Below are 24,477 nucleotides of genomic sequence, written 5' to 3'. Positions count from 1 at the left end.
TCCGGAAGTCTCGCGATAGCGCCGCGCCCCTCGCCCCGGGGTCTGGGAGGTCGGGGGGGATCCTAAAGCGATGCTCGACCTCCTGGGCCCGGCGAGGCGGCGTGCGGTGGGGTGGACCCGCCGGGGGCGCCCCGGGAACCACTCCCTGGGCACGCGGAGACGAGGGCACGAACGGAGAGGAGGGCGTGCGTCCTGTCGCCCAACCCCTGGGTGTCGGTGGCCTCCCTTCCCCCGACCAAAACTTTCCCCGAGAATGACTCCGGTTTGTCTCAGTTTAATGAGAGGTTTGGCGGGTGCAGAAACGCGCAGCCTTGGGAGGGCTAGACTAGGATGTGGGTGAGGCGAGTGCCTCGGGAACCGAGGGGACCAGGAAGAGTGGAGCGATGGACGGCAACAGCTCTGGGAGGTTTAGCCCAGGCTGGGATGCTGACCCAGCGTCCGTTTCAGTCTCGCTGTGAGATGTCAGGCCCCGGACATTGTTCAGTTAGAGACCAAGACCCTGTTACCAGGGCGACCGGACAGATGTGGGGCTGATTGGAAAGTTCTCACCACCTTCCCGGTTCACAGTGGAGTCCACTGTCGACGGAACTCCTCTCAGTTCCTCTTCTTTACCTTTCAGCCCGTCTAAACGACAAGGCTTAGAGGTATTTCTGATTTAATTCATTCAACAAATCTTTCTTGACGGCTCCCAAATGCCAGGCACTGTGCTTGCTCTGAGAGTACGTTGATATATAAACTAAAGTCTCTCCCTCCAGTTTCATAATCTAGGGAGGGAGATCGGTAACAAACATTTAAAAGAAGACGAAGGAAAAAACAAAAAAGGCTTGCAAGGTAATGGGTACTATAAATAAAAAGGATAACACAACTAACATCAAAGGAGAGCTTTGGAAACAGATAATTCCTAAATTTTTGTTTTAAGGAACTGGCCAAAACCGAGAAGAAATGTGTTTGTCTTCCTAGAGTAATAAATGGGTTTCCTTTTCCTAAACCAAGTAGTGAAAAAATTCAGAACTCGGAGTCAAAATATTTCAGTTAAAGGTCATGAAAGACAGACTGAGGAGTTCTGAATGAAGGGGGCAAATCTGGCATGACATGAGATCCCAAACCAGGGAAAAGACCCCCCCCCCCATATGAGATCCCAAACCAGATAAAAGGACACACACACACATGAGATCCCAAACCAGATAAAAGGACACACACACATGAGATCGCAAACCAGGTAAAAGACCCCCCCACACACACACATGACATCCCAAACCAGATAAAAGGACCCCCCCACACACATGAGATCCCAAACCAGGTAAAAGAATATACACACACACAAAATAAATTGCCAGAGCTGGGCTGCGGTGGAGGACGCCTTTAGAGAGCCAGGTGGATCTCTATGAGTTCGAGGCCAGCCTGGTTTACAGATTGAGTTCCAGGACACCCAAAGCTACGCAGAGAAACCTTATCTCAGGGCAGGGGTGTGGAGTCTTTAAAAAGAGAAAACATATCCCAGAGGTAGGGGAGGTGGTGGTGGTCTTTAAAAATAAGTTTAGGGCTGGAGAGATGGCTCAGCGTTTATGAGCACTGGCTGCTCTTCCAGAGGACCCAGGTTGAATTTCCAGCACCCACATGGCTGCTCACAACTGTCTATAATTCCAGTTCCAAGGAATCTGACATCCTTACACAAACATATATGTGCAGGCAAAATATCAATGTACATAAAATAAAATAATTAAAAAGTAGATTAACTAGTTAATTTAATCAAACCACCTCTTAGCTCCACGTGGTGATACACTCCTGTAATCTCAGCATTTTGGAGGTAGAGGCAAGAGCAGTGTGGGTTCCAAGACAGCCAGGGCCAACAGACGTTTTGTTTTGTTCGAGACAGGTCTCACTATGTAGCTCTGATTTTCCTGGAACTCACTATGTAGATTAGGCTAGCCTCAAACTCAGAGATGATCCTGCCTCTGCCCCTCCCTCTGCTGGGGTCAAAGGTGTTCGTTCACCACCTACATTTATTATTTATTATTTTTAATAACAAGAGATGAGTTTTTTGTATTCTCCATCACGGAAGTTAAGGGTGCAGTAAAACATGCAAGCATGCTTAGGGCATAGAGAAGATGAAAAAATGGAAGATTAGTGTCTCTCCCCTGCTTGGTCATGGTGTAGCAAGTTTGACTATTCCCAGGCGGAAGACACTGTATCATAGGACGAAGAGTGAGAAAAAGCTAAGGGCATGCTTTTGAAGATTTCCCAAGATCCGAGGGCAGGAGTCAGCCAGCTCTGTGGAGATCTGGGGAAACAGCATTCCAGACGGAGGGAGGAGCAAGGGCTTTGTTTGCCAGACAGAAAGGAAGCCAGGGATTCTGGGGCCGACAGAAGAGGGAGAGAAGATCAGACTGATGTTGGAGCGGTAAACAAGAGCTGAGTTCTCTCAGCTTCTGCAGCCATGGCGCGAGACATAGTCAGATTTGTATTCTAGCCTCTGGCTGCAACATGGAAAACAGATTTTAAGTAGAAGATGAATGGGGGAGATAAAAAGACATCTAGAAGGGATAGTTTGGGGCTCAGATCAGAGGGAATCAAGCAGGTGGATTGGAGGGGATCAAGAGGTACTGATTTTTTATTTTTAATTTTTTTCAAGACAGGTCTCACTTTGTAGTCCTGGCTAGCCTGAAGTTCACTGAGTACTCTAGACTGGCCTTGTACTTACAGCAGTTTTCCTGTCTCAGCCTCCCAAGTTCTGGGATCACCAGCATGAACCTTGATGCCTCCATGAGAAATATGTAGAAGAAAAAGATCTGGGTCTGGCTATGGGATCTGGGGTTCTAGCATCTGGCAGTTTGGGGCTTTTTCTGCATATAGTGGTTCCAGCCTGCGGGGGGCCACTAGATGGTAGAAACCAGGGTAATCACACTTCGTGTTATACGGTAACGAGACTGAGCATTGTAGGTCTGTCCTGTCATTTTCCACGACCTTGGTTCTCAGGAGCCTGCCCTAGAAAAGCTGTTTCTGAGTTTTAGTGCCACTCTGTGGCCATAGGAAGTACTATGGGTGACTCATTTCTCCTAATGTTTGTGGTACACACACACACACACACACACACACACACACACACACACACACACACGGGGGGTGGGGGGCGGGGAGATGGTAATGACAACAATCAGGAAAAGTGACCCAGAACATTATCTGATAGTTCACCCTTGTTGGGAAGGGACAAAAGAGTATGTATACATCTCTGAACTTGGGCACTGCCAGGGTCTGGGAGACATGCTTCCTTCTCAGGCAGCTGCTCTGGAGTCTGGGCATAGGCATTCCATTCAACATGTGCTGGGCATCAGCGTCACCCTAGACTTACTGGGTTGGTCTCCAGATGGGTTGCTAGGAATGGACTCACTTTGGCAGCCTGTGGACATCACAGTGGAGGCCTATGCTAACATCTCCAGAGAGGTGCACCACTGCTGATGATCAGAAAAGAATGCTTTCCCCTGGATGTGAGAATCTGTCTTCCGGGAATGTCCAGATCTCTCAGGACCAGACTACCTGAATCAAGGATCGAGACCCTCTCGAACAATGCTAGGCTGCCTTCATGCTTTGACCAGCCTGTCCACTACCGCTCCAATACCAGTGACCAAAGGTAGGAGCTGCTTCCTCCAGGCTTAATGAACCCGAGGTGCTGAGGACCACCCACGTGGTGGGACAGAGCTGGCAGTTTAAGAGGGAGTGCCAACAGAGGTCAGGCATGACCTGCTGGCACATCATGGAACCACTGGCAAACTGGCATGTGATCTGTGGTCTGTGTCGAGTGCATGTGCCCAGGCTACCATCTTTTCTTTTTTTGGGTGGTGGTGGTTTGAGACAGGGTTTCTCCGTGTAGCTTTGGAGCCTGTCCTGGATCTTACGCTCTAGACCAGGTTGGCCTCGAATTCACAGAGATCCGCCTACCTCTGTCTCCCGAGTGCTGGGATTAAAGGTTTTTTGTTTTGTTTTTTAAATGACCAGAACTTTAAAGCTAGTTTTAGTCCGGTATTCCTGTAATTCTAGCACTAGGAAGGCTGAAGCCAAAGGAATCCAAGTTCAAGGCCAGCTTAGGCAACTGAGACACTGTCTTTAAAACAAACAAACAAAGTAGAGGCTGATGAGATGGCTCAGTGGTTAAGAGCACGTACCGTTTTTTCTGAGGATCTGAGAGTTCAATCCCCAAGACCCATATCAGGTGGTTTACAACTGCTTGCAACACCAGCTCCGGGAGATCCCACACCTCTGTCCTCTGTGGACAATTGCATTTATGTGCACACACCCTTCCCACATATTAAAATAAAAATAAATCTCTAAAAAAAGTAACGATAAGATTACAAAACCCGGCCGGCGGTGGAGGTCCCAGTCCTCCGGAAGCAAGGCAGGCTAATCTATGTGAGTTTGAGGTCAGCCTGGTCTACGCAGAGAGCTCCAGGACAGCAAGGCTACACAGAGAAACCCTGTCTCAAAAAACAAAAAACTCACCAAAAAAGGATTACGTAAGTGTACTAAGTAGCCAGCCTATATATGGATTGTATATGAAGAGCCCACAAGCATTAACAACTCAACTTCTTGACTCTGTAAACCCAAGAAGCTAAGACTTGATCCGGACGTCAAAGAGCCTTTGATTTTAAGGCAGTGAGTGATGGAGGACCTTCTGGAGCCCGGGAGATCAGAGAGGAGCTTGATATAGCAAGCCAGCATGGGAGGCTGAGAGGACGGGCCTGGGCACTGGCAGAACTCCTAAGGGAATGGAACGATGGGATGGGGGGCTGGAAACCGCATGTGAGGGAGAGGGAAGGGTCAAGAGCCTCCCATCTCCACGAGGCCTGTCATGGCACGTGCAGAAGACCCGGCAGGAAGAAAAGACTAGCCGAGGGGAGGTGTCCACAGGCGCCCACACCAGCGCCTGTGAGCAAGATGCAGGAGCCCCGGCTGTGCACAGCTGAGAGCTGCTGGAGCCAGAGAAGACAGACCGCTGACGAAAACATTCTGAAGGCGAAGACAGATGCGGGGAGGGCGCGGGGAGGGCCAACAAACGGCTGTGGGTCTGGATCCCGTGAAGACCAGGCCTTAGCAGTGTGATAGCGGAGGCTCAGACCAGCGCTCGCCTTTGGGGTGAGAGAAGCACCATTGACCTCCTTCCACGTGACCTTCCTCAGACTCCAGGGACAGTCTCGGGGAGGCCATGGAGCCAGAGGTGTGAAGCCGCTTGATCTGAGTTCAGACTGTGGGGCTTCCTCCCAGGGGAGAGGTCCATCCATTCTTCGGGTTTCCAGGAACATAAAAAAAAAAGGAGGTGAGCGTGGGTCGGGGGTGACTGCAGAGCGGGGGAAGCCTTCCTATAGTAGCCATGAGGTGACCTGCACACGACCGTGGCCGGCCGGCCTCGTGGCGCAACGGTAGCGCGTCTGACTCCAGATCAGAAGGTTGCGTGTTCAAATCACGTCGGGGTCAGCTTCCCCTTTTTCCTGTTTTAGTTTCCCTTATTTGTCCCAATGCTCAAAGACGAAACATCTCTTGAACAAGAACGAGAAGCTCGGGAGCCCACTCTTGACGGCGCCCTGTCAGTATAGCTCAGTGATCTCGTGAGTGTTTTTACGGATAATCCAGGTAATTCTGGGCAAAGAGCAGGGCTCGCAAGGGCAGCCAGCCGTAGTTGGAACAGTCAGTGTCCCCGGCCGCCGAGAGATAGAACCGCTCTGCGAGTACGCTCTGCAGCGACGGACACGTTCGCGGAAGTGCAAAAAGGGCGCCTGTCGGACGTAAGGGTTCAGTTCTCAGAGAAGCCAACCCATACGCTGCTCCCGTGGACGAGGTGGCCGAGTGGTTAAGGCGATGGACTGCTAATCCATTGTGCTCTGCACGCGTGGGTTCGAATCCCATCCTCGTCGTGTGTAGCTTCTGAGGTCTACATTCAGTTTTGTAATTTAGAGACAAGGATTTCTACCGCCGTCATTACTCCGCAATCAGTGAGTCTTCACAACCCACCCTGGTGTTCAGTCCTTTCTGCTACCTTTTCCAGCACGACCAAGATTAATTTCCTGTTTGTTCATCTGCCCTGGAGTTGACCTGGCCAAGTAGTGAAGGTGTTGTACCATCGTGTGGGCGCCGTGGCTTAGTTGGTTAAAGCGCCTGTCTAGTAAACAGGAGATCCTGGGTTCGAATCCCAGCGGTGCCTCTGTTCTTCACTTTTACGGAAACAAGAAAAGTTCCAACACATCTTGAGACCTCAACGTCACGTCGATGCACTCACTGCCCAGTGTCTGGCGTTCTGGTGATTTTGTATTTCGGAGTGGGTGCTAGAACCTCATATTTACTCCCTGACCGGCAAACAAGTGCCCAAATCGCATCATTCGGGCTTGTCAGAATTGCTAACTCGAGGTGGTACTCCCTTGGCTAGTTTGGATATTCTGTTTTTTCGTCTTTCAAAATAACTTTAAACTGACTCTTTTGGAGAGTAGGAATGTGTATCTATTTACATGACTTCAAAATAGCAATGTTCTCATAACTGGCCGGTTAGCTCAGTTGGTTAGAGCGTGGTGCTAATAACGCCAAGGTCGCGGGTTCGATCCCCGTACGGGCCAGAATAGTTCGTTTTCTTAAGGTTTCACATGCACTTTTTTTCTCTGCGTTATTAGACGAAGGTATGAAATTCTCAGTTTGACTTTTATTCTTGATTATAGTTTTATTCTTTTTAGCAAGGTGGCCTCACTAGTTTTAATTATTTTTCTGAGGAGACATCTAAGAACACATAAAGCAGTACTTCTAATCCCGAAACAGTTTGAACTAAACAAATGTACTGGAATATGTCCAAAATGTGGGAGTGTCTTGTGTTGTGGGAAGACCACTTTCGTGATCTTGGAGATTCTATGATTATAACATGTAGTCCTGAATGTGCTGTGTAAACTGTAAGGAGACGACAGCCTTTGTGATTGGGGCACAATTGTCTCAAGTGACATGGCTCCGATATGGCCAGGGCAGAGCTGTCAGGAGTTTATCCTCCATAACCAAGATAACCAATCTGCTCAGCGTCTGCCTGTCCATCGGGAGCAGAAAAGCCCTTCTGCAAGGTTCTGCCTTTAGTGGCTCTTTGGGCCCTCTGTGTAATTATGTCCTTCCGATCTGACTCAGGACCCACATCCTTCTCCTTCTAGCCGGAGACTTCCTCTCCCACACTCCCAGTTCTCACCCCGCCCTTCATCCCCACTCCTTTGACTTGTCAACCGCTTCGACCCCCACACAAAAACAGGCTCAGCCTTAGCAGCAGCGGCACTTTAATTCCACAAAACTCAGAAAGCCAAAACTGATTAGAATACTCCCCAACAGGTGGGCTTCAAACCCAGCAACAATTCTACCTGAACCGAGGGCAGTGAGACACCTCCCACCTCACCCCCTCCGCCAAGAACGTGCTCCTGTCAGCTCCACCCCGTGGCATTCTAGGGACCAGAGGGAAGCAGCAGGATGTTATGCATCTGCAGATGTGCGCCCGGGCCTGCATGGTGTGTGGCCAAGGACCACTCGAGCCCCGAAAGCCCCTGGAACTTGACATCCGATCACTGGAATCAGGACAGCCACAGCGGGCTGTGGCCACTTCCTCTCTCTTCTCATTACACGTGGGGGTCTGCCCCACGCCCCAGCAGAGATCTACGGGCCTGTGTTCCCAAGGATGGCGGTCTAGCTAGGGAGAAGAGTCAGGAGGTACAGGGTAGCTACAGATGGCCAACAGAATAGAAGCAGAGCTACATCCCTTCCCACCAGGAAAATCGTTACAACTTCCCCATTCACACTCCGTATGCTCAGAATGGGCACAGGCCACCTAAATGCTTGTGGAAGAACCTCTAACGCACAGGCCTCCCCCACAGCCGGCAGTCTCCACCAGGGCTCCTTGAAGAATCCTTAGGGTCCTCCTGGACCCTGGCCTGGCCAGGTTAGGCATGGCCTCTCCTCTGTGCTCCTGGTCACTTGCATAGGGCCTCCAACACCTCCAGAGTGCGTCGGATATCTCGGACTTGGCGTGCCAGCCCCTGGACCGGTTGCAGAGCCCGTTCCAGCTCCTCGCAGCGCGCGAGCAAGGTGTACATGCCCTTGATGCTCATGTCCACGGCTTCGCCTAAGGAATCCACCGCGTCGCGGTAGGTCTGGATACAGCCCACGCTCAAGGCTGTCAGCTCCTGCACCGCACCCCCCAGCCCGCGAAGCAGACGGTCCACCCGGCCGCCCAGGTCGCGGCTCAGCCGCTCCAGATCCCGCAGCACGTCGGGGTCGATGGGAGGGATAGTGGGAGTGGGTGCGGGCGTCAGGCAGGGCCGCACAGAGGCCGGGGGAAGGGGCGGTGGGGCGCCACTCAATCGGATCTTGAGTTGGAGGTTGTTGGCGACAAAGTGGGTGAGGTCGCCGTGGCGGCTCACCGTGCCCTCGAGCTCTAAGGGGCTGGAGATGGTGGCGCGTCGTCCTCCGCCCGCGCCGGCCTCGCCACTGGCGGAGGCTCCCCCTCCGCCGCACGCCCCACTCAGCCCGTCCAGGCTGCGGCTGTCCTGGAGGCGGCTGGGGAACGAGCGGCCAGCCCGACCCGCCGCCGCCGCCTCCTCCTCTTCGTCGGGCTCTTCACTCTCCTGCAGCGGCGGCTCCACGTTCATCTCGACGCCGCCCGGGCTCCCCCGACGGCAGACGCTCGGGGCGGAAGGCTGGTTCTCGCTGGGCTCCGGCTCGCGGTGGCAGGAGGACGGGGGCGGGGCGTGCTCGGAACCCGCGGGCCCCCGGAGACCCCCGGCCCGTGACGGCGTCGCCCGGAGGCCCGGCTGGACCTCGCGAGCGTCCAGCTCCGGCCGGTGGACGATGCTGCCGCTCGACGTCTTCGGGGACGCTCGCGGGTGACGGCTCGCGACCCCAACGTTCTCAGCCTCTTCCTCCCCGGACCCCCGCACCACGGAGGGCGGCGGCTTCGAGGGCGTTCGGACCGGCTTGTCGCTGAAAACCGCGGCCTGAGGGTCGGCTGCCGCCGACAGCTCCGGTTCCGGCCCGGGCCGCCCCCGGCCGGCCTCCATACTGCGGGTGGGGGCCGGAACCTCAAGTGGCTCGCCGGGCTCCGCGGCAGCGGCGGCGCCTTTAAGGGGCGTTGGCGGAGAAGCTCCGATTGGCAGCCGGCTGAGACAGGGACGGACAGGAAGGACTCTGTGATTGGCCGCCGCCCCAGGAAGTTCCGGACGAAGAGGTGTTCTTGAGCCGCGGAGCGCACGTGAAAGCCAGTCGGGTAGCCGCTGGGTGACCGCTGCGCTTGTGGCCCGCCCTTTCGGGAAGTGGAAGGGGCAGAGCTGAAACCCCCGAGTCCCGCGGGGGCGGAGCCAGACTCTAGGTCCGCAGCGGTGTGGTCCAGAATCGCACCCGCCTGGGGAGCGTTCTTGGGATTTCAGGGGGTTCTTGGGATGGGAGTACGTTCTACCCTTGCGACGTGGACAGGCCTGGTCGTTGGACCACTGTGGACAGAGTTGCAGCAAGGCCTGTGGACTTAAATGTCCTTTTCTCCCTCGCCGGCCCCCTGTCCCCTCTGCGTAGAGCCTTCCCTCATTAGAGGATAATACGTGATTTTGTCACAAAAGAAAATATTCAACAGATGAAAAGAGGAGACATTTTTATAAGCACTCTGCGGGAAATAAAGGGCTGTGATGGAGAGTAAGTAGTACTAGTGGGATGAGGCCTCGGTCGGGCAAGGCCTCTCTGATGGGAAGACTCAAAGAACCGTCCAGAGCATCAGAGCCATCTTGCAGGCAGAGGGAAGAGTGGCTACCCTAAACTTCAGAGGAAAAGAGGTTTGATACAAACAAGAAGCGTCAGGGCGCAGGGTTGGGGAAGAGACAGAGAGAAGACACTGGGCTAAAATAAACGAGAAGGAAGATTTCCAACATCGAGACCAAGATTCAGGCAGCTGCCACATCTGGCAGGGCATTGTAGTTTCTGTAGAGGGTGGAGATTTTCCCCAAAGGCAAATTGTTGATAGAAAAGTTGTCAGCTGCAAAACACAACCAAAGCTCTGGGTCCCTTATGTTTAACAAAACAAATTATTAATATATTTTTCCTTGACTTATAATAGATGTGATTGCTGTTGTTTTTGAAACGGAATCCTATGTGAAAAGTTTGTACAATCACTGCTGATAACCATTGCAGAATCTTCCCTTTCCCTTCTTGTCAGCACCAACATTGACACGCAAATTCATGAAGCGGTCCATATTTTAAAATAAATAAATAAAAACAAATGCAATCTGGGTGGTGGTGGCACACACCTTTAATCCCAGCACTCCAAAGGCAGAGGCAGGTGAATCTTTGTGAGTATAAGGCCAGCCTGGTCTACAGGGTGAGTTCAGGACAGCCAAGACTACACAAAGAAACGCTGCCTCAAAAAACCTAAATAAATAATAAATAAATAAATAAATAAATAAATAAATAAATAAATAAAGAATGGGAATGAAAAGCAAAGGGGCTGGAGATCTCCTGACTCAGTCCCGAGTGCATGTACTAACATGCCAAGCGACTTGTTTTTTGTTTTTTTGTTTTTTTTTGCTTCACAATGTTGCCAAAGTGTAACAACTATTTTTTACCTTCAATACAGCATTCAAAAACATGAAATATTTAAGACTTTATTATAAAATATACTTTGTGCTACATAATTTTTTTGAATTTAAGATAGGCTGGGCTAAGCATGTTTCACAAACTACATTAGATGCATTTTTGGCATATGGTATTTTTAAAACAACATTCAAATTTGGAAAATTGAAGGAAATCAGGCTACACGATTTCTTCAGATTCTAATTGTGTATGGGTGTTTTGCCTGCATATATGTGTACCACATCCATGCCTAGTGCCTGCAGAGGCTAGAAAGCTCCAGATTCCCCAGGACTGGAGTTACAGACGGTTGTGAGCTGACATGTGGGTGCTGGGAATTGAACCCAGGTCCTCTGGAGGAGCAGCCAGTGCTCCTAACTGCTGAGCCATCTCTCCAGCTCTGTTTGGGTTGTTGTTTTAACTTTATATGTTTCGCCTACATGTATGTGCACCACATGTATGCCTGGTTTTGCCTGTGGAGGCCAGAAGAGGGGTCAGAGTCCCTAGAACAGGAGTTGGGGACAGTTGTGAACCACCCTCCCCCTCCCCCAACACATACACAGAGACACAAACAAAACCGAGCCAACGACAGGGACCAAACCAAGAAGCAGGCTAAAGAGCCGAGGGAGACAGGACCCTCCGGGAGTGGGCCCGGACCCAAGGGTGAGCAGCGACCTGGGCCAGCGGCAGCCGTTCTGACGGGTTATGCTTGAGCAGCTTGGAGATGAGGTCCTGGGCCCCCTCAGGCACAGAAGGGGGGAACTTCAGGTCCACCTGCAGGTAAGGGAGAAAGGTTTCGTCTGTGTTACCCTGACTACATCTTCCTTGACTACTCATTCGATCAAGAGATGTTTGCAACCCCCAGAGGAGGCATTATTGACAATGGATGGCTGCTGGGGAAAGGAAGACATTTTCCTTTGGGAGTGTGGGTTCAGGGAGTTGCCAGGGCTCATGCTGGCAGCACTAGCTGGTCTCAGGGGGCTATAAAAAGAAAGAGTTCATGACATGAAGGTGGGTGGGGCAGGTGTTAGGAAAGGGGGGGGTAGATCTGCTCAAGAAACGTTGTATATATGTATGAAATTGTCTGAGAATAAAAAGTATTTACAAAACAGGGAGGCTTTGAAGAACCCTACAAGTCTACTCTGCCCACCCCAGACCTAGCTTCCACAGTACACAGAGCCAGGCAGGTATCCTACCTTGACAATCCGACGGTATGTCTCACTGTGGCTAGGACTCTCAAAGGGTGGGTTCCCCACCATCAGTTCATAGCAGAGCACCCCGATGCACCACAGATCTACCATTTCGTTATGCGTGCGCCCCTCAATCATCTCTGGGGGCAGATAGTCCAGGGTGCCACACATGGTCTTCCTCCTGGTGGGATGAGGGAAGTGGGTAGAGTCCCCCAAATCAGCTTCTCTTTTCTCATTACTTGACAATAGACAGCCCAGAGACCCCAAGATGCATTGGGGATGGGGGAGCTGTCCATCTAAATCAGACTGAGCATCTGGAGTAGGATGTAGTAATGATATAAGCCAAGTGTCAGAGATGGCCACACTAATGGATTATCTTAATCTTTTTTTTTTTTTTTTTTTGCTTTACAAGACGGGGTTTCTCTGTGTAACCCTGGCTGTCCTGGAACTCACTCTGTAGATCAGGCTGACCTCAAACTCAGAGATCGGCCTGCCTCCCGAGTATTGGGATTAAAGGCATGCGCCACCACTGCCCTGCTATCTTAATCTCAATAAATAAAAAAATAAAACAATCAGAGACGAGGACAATGCTCATTTCAAAGACAAAACAGAAAATATCTCTGATACCCACCGAGCATACACGATTTAAATAAGTCAGATTATATTTTTACTGTGCAATACCATGAAGCTCTAAACAATGATGGGGTCACTGGATACTGTGATATACACCTCTAATCCCAGTATTTGGTAAGGCGTTTTGTTTTGTTTCTTTTGAGACAGGGTCTCTTTATAATAGAGCCTTGGCTGACCTGGAACTCACTAGGTAGGCCAGACCAACCTTGACCTCAGAGAGATGCACCTACCATTGCCTCCCTAGGGCTGGATTGAAAGGCATGAACCACTATACTTAGCTTAATCCCAGCATTTGGGCAGCTGAGGTAAATTGTCAGTCTGAGGTCACCTTGGGCTACAGGGTAAAATCTTGTCTAAAAACTGGGAAGAGGCGGGCTGGAGAGATGGCTCAGCGGGTAAGAGCACTGACTGCAGGACCCAGGTTCAATTCCCAGCACCCACATGGCAGCTCACAACTATCTATAACTCCAAGATCTGACACCCTCACACAGATATACATGCAGACAAAACACCAACACACATAAATAAATTATTAAAAAATGCTTATAAAAAGAAAAAAAAAAAAAAAACTGGGAGGGAAGAGGCCAGGCAGCAGCCTTTAACCTCAACACTCGGGAGGCAGAGGCAGGTGGATCTCTAAGAGTTTGAGGCCAGCCTGGTCTACAGAGTGAGTTCCAGGACAGCCAGGGCGACACAGAGAAACCCTGTCTCCAAAAACCAAAACAAAACAAGTTCAAAAACTGGGAAGAGGTTTTGAGGGATGTGTCTCGGGGAGAGAGCATTTGTCTGGCATAGGCAATGCCTGGGTTCCATCCTCAACACTGTAAAACCAAATAAAATGTGACATGGGTAACCAGGCATGGCAGTGTAGGCCGGCAATACCAGACAAGCATTTGTGCCTGGGCCTTTAAGGAGAGTCTGGGCAACACAGTGAGACCATATCTCCTTAAAATGAGATTGGCAGGGGTTAACTTGACATGGTGATATATACCTGTAATCCTACTATGTTTAGAGGTGAAGGCAAAGATGATCAGAAATTTACAGTTATCTTTGCCTATATAGTGAGTTTGAAGCCATTTTGTGCTACATTGGACCCTGTCTCAATCAACCAATCAGTAGTGTGGGAGTTTTCACAATGATGTAAGAGCGGGCCCACTCTATTTAATAGAAAAAGAGCAGAAAATTCAGGGCAGGAATTACTGGGTCAGCTATTTCTGTAAAGATATCGCTATGTCTATACTACATGGAGATAAACCCCATTCTGAGGAACAAGACACAGGAGAGTTTTATACAGAATGTCACAGCCTCACACCGGGGACAGCCCCCCAGCCCCACCATACCTCAGGGAAGGGGCGTGCACAGACCAGCCGAAGTCCGCAATCTTCAGCTCCCCCTGGAGACCTAACAGCAGGTTCTCGGGTTTTATGTCTCTGTGAATCACCTTCTTCTTGTGGCAGTACATCAGCGCATCCGACAGTTCCTCCATGATCTGCAAGGGTCCACAACACAAGGTCAACCAGGCCTTCACTTCCCGCCCCAGCCCCAGCCCCAGCCTCGAACCCCACACCGGGTCCTGACCGTGGCTGTCCGCTGCTCATCGAAAGTCCGGTTCTTCTGTAGTTCCTTGTAGAGCTCTCCCCTCGGGGCATATTCCAGTATCAAGTAGATCCTCCGGCGGTCATAGAAGTAGTTGTAGAGCCGAAGAATGTTGGGATGTCTGGGGCAAAGAGAAAGGAAGCTTTGGCTCGTATCTAGGAGACAGGACAGATGGCAGAGACCTAGATCAGGGTGGGAGCAGTAAGGAGGAGGTGGGCAGGTGGTCCAGGTGGACTACGACGGGGCTGGGATTGCAGAAGTAGGAACGTGAGGTGATCAGGTTGGCAGAGGGGCCGGGGCCAGGGTCAGGGCTGGGCCGCATACTGCAGATGTGCCTGGATTTCGATCTCCCGGCGCAGCTGGTGCTCCACTCCCTCTTTCTCGATCTGAGACTTGAAGAGGATCTTGAGAGCCACGATGAAATGGCTTTTCTTCTCCCGAGCCAAGTACACATTTCCAAATTTGCCTTTGCCCAGAGGCCGTCCGATCTCAAAGTCATCAATAGTGAGGGACCGCCTGATTAGAAAAGTGGGGGGAAGGGAGCGAGCTCAGCGCTGGCTGCCTTCGACTCTCAAGGTGTTTGGTTTCTCTCATCAACCGTCTGCATTTCTCTCTATTCCTACGCCCCTTAACTCCCCCATTTCGGCGTGACCACTGCTCAAGTCCCCCTACCTGCTCTGGGGTACTTACAAGGCAGTGGGGCCCCGACTGACATTTTCAGCCAACTTCTGGCCAGGGGCAGCTAAAGAGAGAGCAGGCATGTTGAGTTCCTCCTTTGACATTGTCCCCTTGCACCCTCCCTTAGGTTCTGGTCCCTTGGCCAATCCCCTCCCCACTGTCCCAGGTACCTGTGGACTGGACATTGGACCGGTTCATGAGGGCGAGGGCAGAGGTCACAGCAGGCTCCTTCCGCAGGACTCTCTGGGGCAGGGTGTTCAGACCCGAATGAGACTGAGGAGCAAAGGGTGGGTCTGAGGGTGTCCCTGTCCCTGTGGCCTAGCCAGAATGTGCTACAAGCATAATTTCAGCTACTTGTTTACAGGACCCCTCCACTCACAGTTCAAAGAAAGACGGTGACACACCGTGGTTTGGCTACCTCGCCCTGAAGGGCTGCTCAGTGCTCCACAAGAAACCCCAGCACTTAGGAGATGGAGGCTCCTGGTCAGGAGTTCAAGACCATCCTCAACAGTCAGTGCAAGGCCAGTCTGAGCTAAATAAGACCTTGTTTTAACATCACCTTCCCCACCAAAAAACCAACCAACCAAATAAACAAAAAACAGCAAAGTAAACGAGTGAATGAAAAAACAACCCAAGACCAGGGGAAAAGATTCACTCTGACAGCTAACAATTCACCTGGCCCTGGCCCAGGCCACCTTCTCAAGCCTGGCACAGTCCAAACTGGATAGCTCTACACACATCACCACATTCATGCAGGCTTGCATAAGAGCCTGAGCTCATGAAGCCGCAACACCAGTATTTAATCCTTTATAATAACAGACCAGAGGGTTACTGACAACCTTGGGCCACTTCTTCACTTTCAAACTTGTCTGAGTTCTTTTGGTAGTGACCAAGGTACATGGAGCAGCGGTGTCTCATTCAGACTCCACTTGTCAGTTTTACCCAGTGCTCCGTGCGGGAAGAAGCTGGGACAAGGAAGCCGATGGACTGTCCAGGATGCCCAGGTCCCACCAACAGGGAACAGACTGTGAAGGGCTCTTCATTTTGGAGGAGGGCACAGGGTCCCGATATTTTGCCAAGCTCATTACAGGTGTGCAGCATCGTGCTTACTAGCTCATTTCTTCAGCCAAGAGAAGGCCCCAGTGTGCCTACAAACCTCCCCCAATGATACCAATATAGATTGGCCCATGTGTTAATACACACACACACACACAATTTCAAATCTATTTGGATCCTTAGTTCCAACCACTCATTAAGATAAATCCCAGGCTGGAGTGTAGCTCCATGGCACCTCAAAACGTGAGGCTCTGGGTTTGATATCCAGCCTCACAAACATTTAGACCATCCTGGGCCTTTGACACGGTAACTTTCTATTCTATTCTAATTTCCGTGCAGTTGATTTTTTCAGACTAGAGGGTGGGATTCATGGTCTGAAAGCACATCGGACTCCAAGGACTCGGGAGGTGGGGAGGGAGTGCGGCCAGGACCTTACCGTCTGCGAGCCATAGGGCCACGGGTAGGCGTTCTCCTTCTGGGCCATTCTCAAGAGGAAGAGCCGCAGGAGCGCGCGCGGGGCGGAGAGGGAGGCAGCGGCGAGCGAGGCAGGAGGTAGAGGCCGATCTGCGGGGAGGGCGAGCCTGGGCGGGCGGAAGGAAGCGAATCGGCACGCAGGCCGAGGCCGGGGCGCACCCCCGCGCCCCTCTCCGCACCCCTCCCTTTAGGCGGCCCGGCAGGCACGTGGCCCGCCCAACGGAGCCCGACCCCGTGGGTCACCTGCGCCCTCCGGAGCCCACGATCCCCACTCGGCACCGGCTGGGCGGAGGAACTGCCCCGCAGCTCCGTGACCCCGGCACGTTCAAATCTCCCGCTCTGAGCCCATTGGCTGAGCTGCACCCAAACCCACTCTCATTGGCTACGATTCTTGTGACGTAACTTGTTGAGATGCCAAAAAAAAAAAAAAAAAAGAGGCTCGTTTCTCTGGGTTGAGGCTGGGTCCCAAGATCCTCACACTTTTGTTTTCTCGCTTATAAAAAAACTGAATTTTGGACAGCAGTGGTACACGCCTTTAATCCCCAGATCTCAGGAGGCAGAGATGGGGATCCGTGAGTTCGAGGCCAGCCTGGTCTACAGAGCGAGCGAGAGAGGGAGAGAGAGAGAGAGAGAGAGAGAGAGAGAGAGAGAGAGAGAGAGAGAGAGAGAGAGTGTGTGTGTGTGTGTGTGTGTGTGTGTGTGTGTGTAAAACCTTTGTTTTCTGCCAGATAGAGAGAGACTAATGCCAACATCATTGGTTAAACTGTCTGGTTTACCTCGGGAGGCAGAGGCAGGCAGATCTCTGTGAGTTCGAGACCAGCCTGGTCTACAAAGCAAGTTCCAGGACAACCAGGCCTACACAGAGAAGCCCTGTCTCGAATAAAAAACCAAAACCAAAACCAAACCAAACAAAAACTGTCTGGTTCGCAGGAGAATTTAAATGCTGCCCTGAATATAATCTTTGTATGTCCTCTTTAAATATCCTTGGTGTATTGTCTGTGGACTGACCCATGAAATCCAAACCCAGAGCGCGCAGGTCCCTTACATAAACAGGCATAACATTGTATATGACACAGTATTTGCATTGTTTGTAGTTCTTTCCGGCTCTGGCTAACCCCCAGCTCACCTAACTACCTAATGCTATGGAAATGCTGAGAAACAGTAGTAAGCTACTGTGAGGGGGTGTGATGCAGGGAGTCAATCCAGACGCAGTCTCTTAGATGAGATGGGCGGATGCGTAGGTTAGACAGACAGACAGACAAGCAATTTGTTGAATCCATGGTTGTAGAATTCACGAATATGGATCTGTATTTCTGGGCCCTCTATTCTCCTTGTCCGTTTTGTGTTTGGGTTTTGTTTGAGACAAAGTTTCTCTGTTCAGATCAGGTTGCCCTCCAAGTCACTATATGTAGCCCAGGCTGGCCTCGAACTTCTGACCGTGTCACCACAGCTTCCCAAGTACTTGGATTACAAGCACACACTACCAGCTTGTTTATTCCATCACTATTTTCTTTTTAAACTTCCTTCAAGTTCCTAGAAAGCTTTTGGCGGTGGATCTTCCTGCGCTGCTTCCCAGAGAGCTGTGGTGTGTGAAGGCAGACCCCAAAACCAGCGTGTTCTACATTCTTTGGCTAGGCCCACTCAAAACCCACTCTCCTGCGAATGTTTTGTTTGTGCAGGATTACTATTTTGTTCCTAAAGATCCTTTAATGTTTCTAACTCTAACATCAGCCTTGTAATTCCAGCACTCTGGAGCCTGAGGCAGGAGGATTGCCAGGAGTTCCAGGCTACACTGGGAGCCATTTACTCAAAGAAAAAGTAAATAAGTTTTCAAATTCTATAAAGTAGCAGTTCCCACTGAGTAAACTCTTGACTTTCATTCCGTCTCTTGAGTAATGGTAAATGTGGATTCTTCTGGCCAAGTGGCCTTGAGGGTGGCCATGAGGGGGCATCTCCCCCGTTTTCCTGCCGAGGGCTGACATTTTACATGCCCGGGGAGGACCAGAACTGTTTTGAGGGCTCCAGAGTTTGGGCGTTTACCACATCTGCAGCAGCAGTCGGTCCATGGTCTGCTACTGTCTCAGTGCCTGTGACAAAGGGCCTGGTCTGTCACAGACAGGACAAGGCGGGGGGAGTGAGGTGAAGGTGCCTGTGACAAAGGGCCTGGTCTGTCACAGACAGGACAAGGCGGAGGGAGTGAGGTGAAGGAGCCCAGATTCTGGTTGGCATGGCATGAAATCTGTTGTGCGGGGGGTGGGGGGGGAGTGTGTGTGTGTGTGTGTGTGTGTGTGTGTTCTGAGCCCAGAGTCCTCACCAGGAACCCCGCCCCACTGACAAAGGTGTTGATTGTGGAGCAAAGACTTGCCAGGATGTGAAGCCGTGTCTATGTGGGAAGACAAGGCTTGTGTGTGTGTGTGGGGGGGGGGTGTGTATGTGGTGTGTGGGGGTGTGTGGTATGTGTGTGGTATGTGTGTGGTATGTGTATGTCTGTGTTGTGGTGTGTGTGTGGTGTGTGATGTGTGTGGTGTGTTTGTGTTGTGTATTGTGTGTGTTGTGTGTGGGGGGTGTATGTGGTGTGGGGTGTGTGGTATGTGTGTGTGTGGGGGGTGTATGTGGTGTGGGGGTGTGTGGTATGTGTGTGGGGGGGGTGTATGTGGTGTGGGGGGGTGTGGTATGTGTGTGGTGTGTGTGTGGTATGTGTATGTGTGTGTGGTATGTGTATGTGTATGTGGTATGTGTGTGTGGTGTGTGTATGTGGTGTGTGTAGCTGGAGTTTTCCTGCTTGGCCCATGGTCAGGGCAAATCTCTCTCACCTGCCAGTCCCACAGCCCTCAGACCCAACCAAGCAAACACAGAGACTTATACTGGTTACAAACTGTATGGCCGTGGCAGGCTTCTTGCTAACTGTTGTTACAGCTTAAATTAATCCATTTCCATTAATCTATACCTTGCCACATGGCTTGTGGCTTACCGGCATCTTCACATGCTGTTTCTCATCGTGGTGGCTGGCAGTGTCTCTCTGACTCAGCCTTCCACTTCCCAGCTTTATTCTCCTCCTTGCCCCGCCTATACTTCCTGCCTAGCCAACGGCCAATCAGTGTTTTATTGATTAATTAGCAACACATTTGCCATACATCCCACAGCAGGTGTGTGTTGTATGTGTTGTGTGTGTGTGGTATATGTGTGGTATGTGTGTGTGTGTATGTGTGTATGTGTTGTGTGTTGTGTGTATGTGTTGTGTGTGTGTGGTATATGTGTGGTATGTGTATGTGTGTATGTGTGTATGTGTTGTGTGTTGTGTGTATGTGTTGTGTGTGTGTGGTATGTGTATGTGTGTATGTGTGTGTGGTGTGTGTGGTGTGTGTATGTATGTGTTGTGTGTATGTGTGTGTGGTGTGTGTGGTGTATGTGTGGTATGTGTATGTGTGTATGTGTGTGTGTTGTGTGTGGTGTGTGTATATGTGTGTTGTGTGTATGTGTGTGATGTGTGTGTGGTGTATGTGTGGTATGTGTATGTGTGTATGTGTGTGTGTTGTGTGTATGTGTATGGTGTGTTTGTGGTGTATGTGTGGTATGTGTGGTGTGTGTATGTGTGTGTGGTGTGTGTGTGTGGTGTGTGTGGTGTGTATGGTGTGTGTGTGTTGTGTATGGTGTGTGTGTGATGTGTGTATGTTGTATGTGTGTATGTTGTGTGTGTAAGTGGTGTGTGTGTGTGTGTGTGTGTGTGTGAGATGTGGGAGGAGGTGGGTTGGGCAAGAAGCATTCGCTAGCTTGGGTTTCTCTTTCACTTCTTTCTTGCTTGTGTTCTGCTGTTTTCCCCCTTTAAAAACAAACTTAAGGTAGCGAACATGTCCATGTCTCCTAGTGAGCAGCGTGGAGAGGAGCATCCTTTATATGCGATACCCTGCGTTCTACCCAAAGTTCATCAGGGATGACGAAAAATGCGTTTAGACTTTGGCGCCACCCACGGTGGCTCGCTCACGCCTGTCATCCCAGCTCTTCCGAGGGAGAGGCAGGAGGATCACTGAAGTACAGGTCCATTTGGTTTGCACAGTAAGTTCCAAGCCAGGATTACAAAGTAGTAAAATAAACACAGCAAAACAAACAAAACAAAAAAATGGAATTTTATTTTATTTTATTTTTAACTTTTCAAGGTTTTTTTTAAATAGTCAAATGCTGAGTCTGGTTCATTCCACTCCTTCACTGCCACACCAGGGCACAGGGACCGCTTCAGCTTTTCTGCTTCTCCTTGTCTGTGATGACAGGATGCAAAGATACCTGCGGCACAGCGAACCTTCAGCTCCACACTATCTTCTTGATCTTGACGGATTGGGCATCCTTCTGCCGGGATGTGAGCAGAAAGCCCTTGATTTCCTCAGTTTTCTGAGATATGGCTCCAGGCAGTCCACACTGGCGACTGCACCCAAAACACATAGCAGCGAGATTTTAATTTTAAATATAACAACACTGGGGGGGTGGGAGGAAGTTCACTTAGGCTTGAAAAAGGTTCACAGCCCCTTAAAATCACTAGGACAGCTAAGAAAAACCTTCAACCAAAAACTGAGACTCCAGGAATTCACGTCACAGATCTTGTTCAGTAAAGGCAAAGGAAATAATATGACCTGGGAGCGAACGCCTGTAAAGTCGGTTCTTGGGAGTTGCAGACAGCAAGATCAAGAGTTCAAGATCAGCTACCTAGGGCTCTTGGGCCAGCCTGGGCTACAGGAGAACTCACAAAAAGACAAAAACCCCAGCAACTGCCCCCAACTCCAAATCAACATACCAAACGAACCAGCAAAAAGGCGACCTAGTGGCAGCATTTTAAATAGTAAGAACAAGTGCAGATAACTAGATAGCTAAATTTCCAACCTCAGAAGAATTGCGTAATACTTTACACAAGTGTCATAAAATTTTAGGTTGTCGCTCCAGTCATAAAAAATATATAATTATACTTTTCATACAGATGTTGAGTAAAAATAAGGGACAAACTTGTGGGCCCCACCCGTAAACATAAATGGAAAGGTCTAAAGCGAAAACAGCGGTTTGGGATAAGGTAATTAAAAACAATATTATTGTTTTTAAAGTGATTAACTATTGCTACAGGTTTTCTGAAAAAAGAACATTTATTGCCTTAAATAGATTTTCTGAACAAGAGTTGGGCGACTGTCATTAACAATTACTGTTAGGATATCTAAATATTTATTAAAGGGCATAGCTATTTTGACAGAAACCGGAAAAAGGCATAAAAATTTTGACCCGAATTCACAGCGTCTAGGAGAGAAAAAGTGTGAATGTAGTAGAACAGAAAGGAACGGGTTCTTCTTTAAAGGCACACATAACCAGAAAATAAGTACAGCTGATGACCCCGACGTGATTTGAACACGCAACCTTCTGATCTGGAGTCAGACGCGCTACCGTTGCGCCACGAGGCCTCTGTGCGCCCTGGGGTTGGTGGGCCCGGTGAACAGAAGCCTCCTCCGCAGCGAGCACGGCCGATTTCTCCTCGGGATGAATCTCGGGCTTTGTTCACACGGTTCTCAGACCGAGGGAGGCTCGCGCTCACACGGAAATCAACTACGGTTAAACGATGGGATGTGCTTATGTATCTTCGACGGAAAGGCAAATTCTTTAGCCTTGGGCCATACTAAGCTCATTCAGAACAGCGACTTCAACGTTTGGAACGACGGTCTTCTTTTTTTTTTTTTTTTCCTAGAGAAGATGTCATTATGGTGTCACTGACTCCTAAACAGAGTTTTACACTTAATCCCAGATGTGTTAATGACAAAAAACAAATTTAGTTTCTCTGGTTTCCGTTTTTCTTGCTCGTACTTTCGGTATAATCACAAATTTGACATAATGACATCAAAAATACGCATGGAGATGAATATAAATTGGATCGCAGCGAGAATCATTCGCATCTGCGTTGGTGGTATAGTGGTGAGCATAGCTGCCTTCCAAGCAGTTGACCCGGGTTCGATTCCCGGCCAACGCAGTGGGGCCTTTTTTTTTTTTTTTTTTTTTTTCTTTCTTCTTCTTCCCCCCTCTTCCCTTTTCTTCTCCCACTCCCCGCACCTCCTCCTTAGCCAAATCGATGGTGGGTATAAATATCCAGAGGAACCTTCCAAGTCCGCGGAGACCTGCTCGCCACTCTGCCACAACCCCGGTCGTTCGCCAGGGTCCTGCCCTGTGTCCTGTATGCTCTCCCGGGTGTGAGCACTCGGTCCGCCGGAACCACAGACACTGCTCAGGTGGCGATGCAAATCCAGACCCAGATGCCCCGGGGGCCAAAGCAAGGGTTGAATCACCTGGTCTCTGCATTCGGGCGCAGCAGCTCGCCAAAGTTTAAGACTGGCAATGCCTAGTGTCTCCTCCAAGTGTTAACAAAAAGTGCTGTTAGCTCTCCCCGTCGGGGAATCGAACCCCGGTCTCCCGCGTGACAGGCGGGGATACTCACCACTATACTAACGAGGAGTGAGCTGTTCCAGAGCTTCTCCAGATCCCTGATCTGGGTTCCAGCCTGCGGCTGCTGTGCCGGCTCTGCAGCCTCTTCTCTCCAACCCCTCACGGCGGTGATCAGAACTCCACTCCCGCTGTAGACAGAACGGAAAGGGCGTCTGCAGAAAGTCCGGAGACAGCAGGAGCCACCGAAAGACACAGATGGTCTCCAAGGCTGTCGAACCCGCGTTCTGACGATCCCTGGCTCTCCAAGAAGACCCAGGCTATGTCTCGCCGCTCCTCACCTGTCATCCACAATCCCAAGACGGAGGTTGGTCAAACAGACACCAGCCTCCTGCGTCCAGGGTGAGGTACCTAGCAGGAGAGTAGGGAGCAGAAACCGGGCGACTTGCCTAAAAACGGACGGTGTTCCGCTCGCCCTGGCATGCCGGCTGGGGCTGTGCTGACATTTCTGCTACCGTAAAGCTGCTTCCTGCGTGACACTGCCAAAAGTGCAAAGACGGGGCTCGTCCGGGATTTGAACCCGGGACCTCTCGCACCCGAAGCGAGAATCATACCCCTAGACCAACGAGCCGACATGCGACCTTATCTGCGGACGCCCATAGAGGTCGTAAGACTTTTGCTGCAGTCTGGGTGACACCACGCGCCGGAGGGAGACCGCCCGCTGCAAAGCCCTTCGGGGCGGCCGGGGTCTAAGGGTCTGCGGCCCATCGCTGGCCCGCGTGCTCCGACTCTGTCCCCGCGCCGCTGCGCTGGGCCACCCTGCGGTTAGAGATGGCGTTTTCCCACTGCTCGTGCGGTTCCAAACCCTGAGGTCACCGCCCGGAGCCCTCCGTCCCAGACTCGAGCTTTGACGTTAATCCGTGGCACGGCTTGGTTTGGAAACGTGCTAGGGACCGCGACCTGAACTCCCTGGGTGAAAGGCAGCTTTTCTCGCCGTCTCTGCGTTGGCCTTACTGCAGTGCCCTAGGATAGACCCTTCAGTAGCCCACCATCCATCCACACGACCTGTCCACGCCCAGCTAGAAGTCGGAGAGAGAGAGCAAAAGACCTCCCAAGGCGGTGTCGCTAGCATGGGCCCTGGGTGCCCAGCTGGTAGGATCAGATGCTCTCCCACCCTCCTCTTGAGCTTTCCCATTCCCTCCCAGCGTAACTGGGTGGGTGCCGCCTGAAACATGGACAAGAACCAGGAATTGAATCTTTATTCCGAATCAGCAATCTGAGAAGACAATGAGCTAGCATCCTAAAAGGTCTGTGTCACATCTCCTCGTTAGCCAGCAGATTACCCTGGGAGGAGAAACAAAAGCAGGCACTTCAAAGTCTAGCTTTGCTCCCGGAGCTAGCCTCGCCTCTGAGATTCATGGTGTTGGCGTTTTTAATCCTCGCCATTCGGTCTCCATTCTCTCAGTAGCAGAGGGAGCACAAACACCAAGGCCACTGAATTATGCATTCCTTTTAGCTTCCTGCAAAACGGAGTACAAATGTGTTCCTATACACTGTGGAGTGCCCTTACCACTAGACTTGGATGAAAATATCTCACATGGTAATAGGAGCCAAAGCTTTACACTGAGACACACAGCTCTAGGGTTTAACTTTGGACTGCCACACTTGCTGACTGCCACTGGGATAGGGCAAGACGTCTTGGTGTTCTGCAGTCGTTGACGTGTCTACACCAGGAGCCTACCCCGCAGAATTTCTTCATCCAGGTCCTTCCTGGCAGTTACTAAGACAATATTTTTCCAAAGCATGTCTAGAACTTTCTTCCTGCAACTGTGCCTCCCTCGTG

General features: G+C 50.8%; 2 protein-coding genes and 8 non-coding genes across 10 annotated transcripts; 5 read left to right on the top strand and 5 right to left on the bottom strand.

Annotated features, from left to right (window-relative positions):
* Positions 1-5,394: 5,394 nt before the first annotated feature.
* Trnaw-cca (transfer RNA tryptophan (anticodon CCA)) lies at positions 5,395-5,466 on the top strand. The gene has a single exon. It is a non-coding gene; the product is annotated as a tRNA-Trp (tRNA).
* Positions 5,467-5,821: 355 nt separating this feature from the next.
* On the top strand, positions 5,822-5,903 carry Trnas-gcu (transfer RNA serine (anticodon GCU)). The gene has a single exon. It is a non-coding gene; the product is annotated as a tRNA-Ser (tRNA).
* A 213-nt stretch (positions 5,904-6,116) lies between these two features.
* Positions 6,117-6,190, top strand: Trnat-agu (transfer RNA threonine (anticodon AGU)). Its single transcript has one exon. It is a non-coding gene; the product is annotated as a tRNA-Thr (tRNA).
* Positions 6,191-6,522: 332 nt separating this feature from the next.
* Positions 6,523-6,596, top strand: Trnai-aau (transfer RNA isoleucine (anticodon AAU)). Its single transcript has one exon. It is a non-coding gene; the product is annotated as a tRNA-Ile (tRNA).
* Positions 6,597-7,269: 673 nt separating this feature from the next.
* On the bottom strand, positions 7,270-9,535 carry Borcs6 (BLOC-1 related complex subunit 6). The gene has a single exon (XM_059269431.1). The coding sequence runs from the start codon at positions 9,054-9,056 to the stop codon at positions 7,971-7,973; it is 1,086 nt and encodes a 361-aa protein (XP_059125414.1). The 5' UTR covers positions 9,057-9,535; the 3' UTR covers positions 7,270-7,970.
* A 1,133-nt stretch (positions 9,536-10,668) lies between these two features.
* Aurkb (aurora kinase B) lies at positions 10,669-16,540 on the bottom strand. The gene is made up of 8 exons (XM_059269430.1): positions 16,198-16,540; positions 14,876-14,978; positions 14,718-14,769; positions 14,352-14,543; positions 14,010-14,148; positions 13,772-13,920; positions 11,805-11,979; positions 10,669-11,382 (listed from the first exon to the last, which is right to left on the bottom strand). The coding sequence occupies exons 1-8, from the start codon at positions 16,243-16,245 to the stop codon at positions 11,221-11,223; spliced, it is 1,020 nt and encodes a 339-aa protein (XP_059125413.1). The 5' UTR covers positions 16,246-16,540; the 3' UTR covers positions 10,669-11,220.
* Positions 16,541-21,595: 5,055 nt separating this feature from the next.
* Trnaw-cca (transfer RNA tryptophan (anticodon CCA)) lies at positions 21,596-21,667 on the bottom strand. Its single transcript has one exon. It is a non-coding gene; the product is annotated as a tRNA-Trp (tRNA).
* A 488-nt stretch (positions 21,668-22,155) lies between these two features.
* On the top strand, positions 22,156-22,227 carry Trnag-ucc (transfer RNA glycine (anticodon UCC)). Its single transcript has one exon. It is a non-coding gene; the product is annotated as a tRNA-Gly (tRNA).
* A 407-nt stretch (positions 22,228-22,634) lies between these two features.
* Trnad-guc (transfer RNA aspartic acid (anticodon GUC)) lies at positions 22,635-22,706 on the bottom strand. The gene has a single exon. It is a non-coding gene; the product is annotated as a tRNA-Asp (tRNA).
* A 487-nt stretch (positions 22,707-23,193) lies between these two features.
* Trnap-cgg (transfer RNA proline (anticodon CGG)) lies at positions 23,194-23,265 on the bottom strand. Its single transcript has one exon. It is a non-coding gene; the product is annotated as a tRNA-Pro (tRNA).
* Between the last annotated feature and the right edge of the window lie 1,212 nt (positions 23,266-24,477).

The sequence above is a fragment of the Peromyscus eremicus genome, chromosome 8a (genome assembly GCF_949786415.1).
Source record: "Peromyscus eremicus chromosome 8a, PerEre_H2_v1, whole genome shotgun sequence".
Lineage (NCBI taxonomy): Eukaryota > Metazoa > Chordata > Mammalia > Rodentia > Cricetidae > Peromyscus > Peromyscus eremicus.
Note: the sequence above shows the minus strand (reverse complement) of the source record. Positions and strands in the feature narration are given on the sequence as shown.

What these genes read in the sequence shown, in the direction of transcription:
- Borcs6 (XM_059269431.1), bottom strand. Translation starts at nt 9,056, where the DNA reads ATGGAGGCCGGCCGGGGGCGGCCCGGGCCGGAACCGGAGCTGTCGGCG.
- Aurkb (XM_059269430.1), bottom strand. Translation starts at nt 16,245, where the DNA reads ATGGCCCAGAAGGAGAACGCCTACCCGTGGCCCTATGGCTCGCAGACG. An exon ending in GTGCACGCCCCTTCCCTGAG is followed by an intron (nt 11,980 to 13,771) that starts GTATGGTGGGGC and finishes TCATCCCACCAG; the next exon opens with GAGGAAGACCATGTGTGGCA. An exon ending in CATACCGTCGGATTGTCAAG is followed by an intron (nt 11,383 to 11,804) that starts GTAGGATACCTG and finishes CCTTACCTGCAG; the next exon opens with GTGGACCTGAAGTTCCCCCC.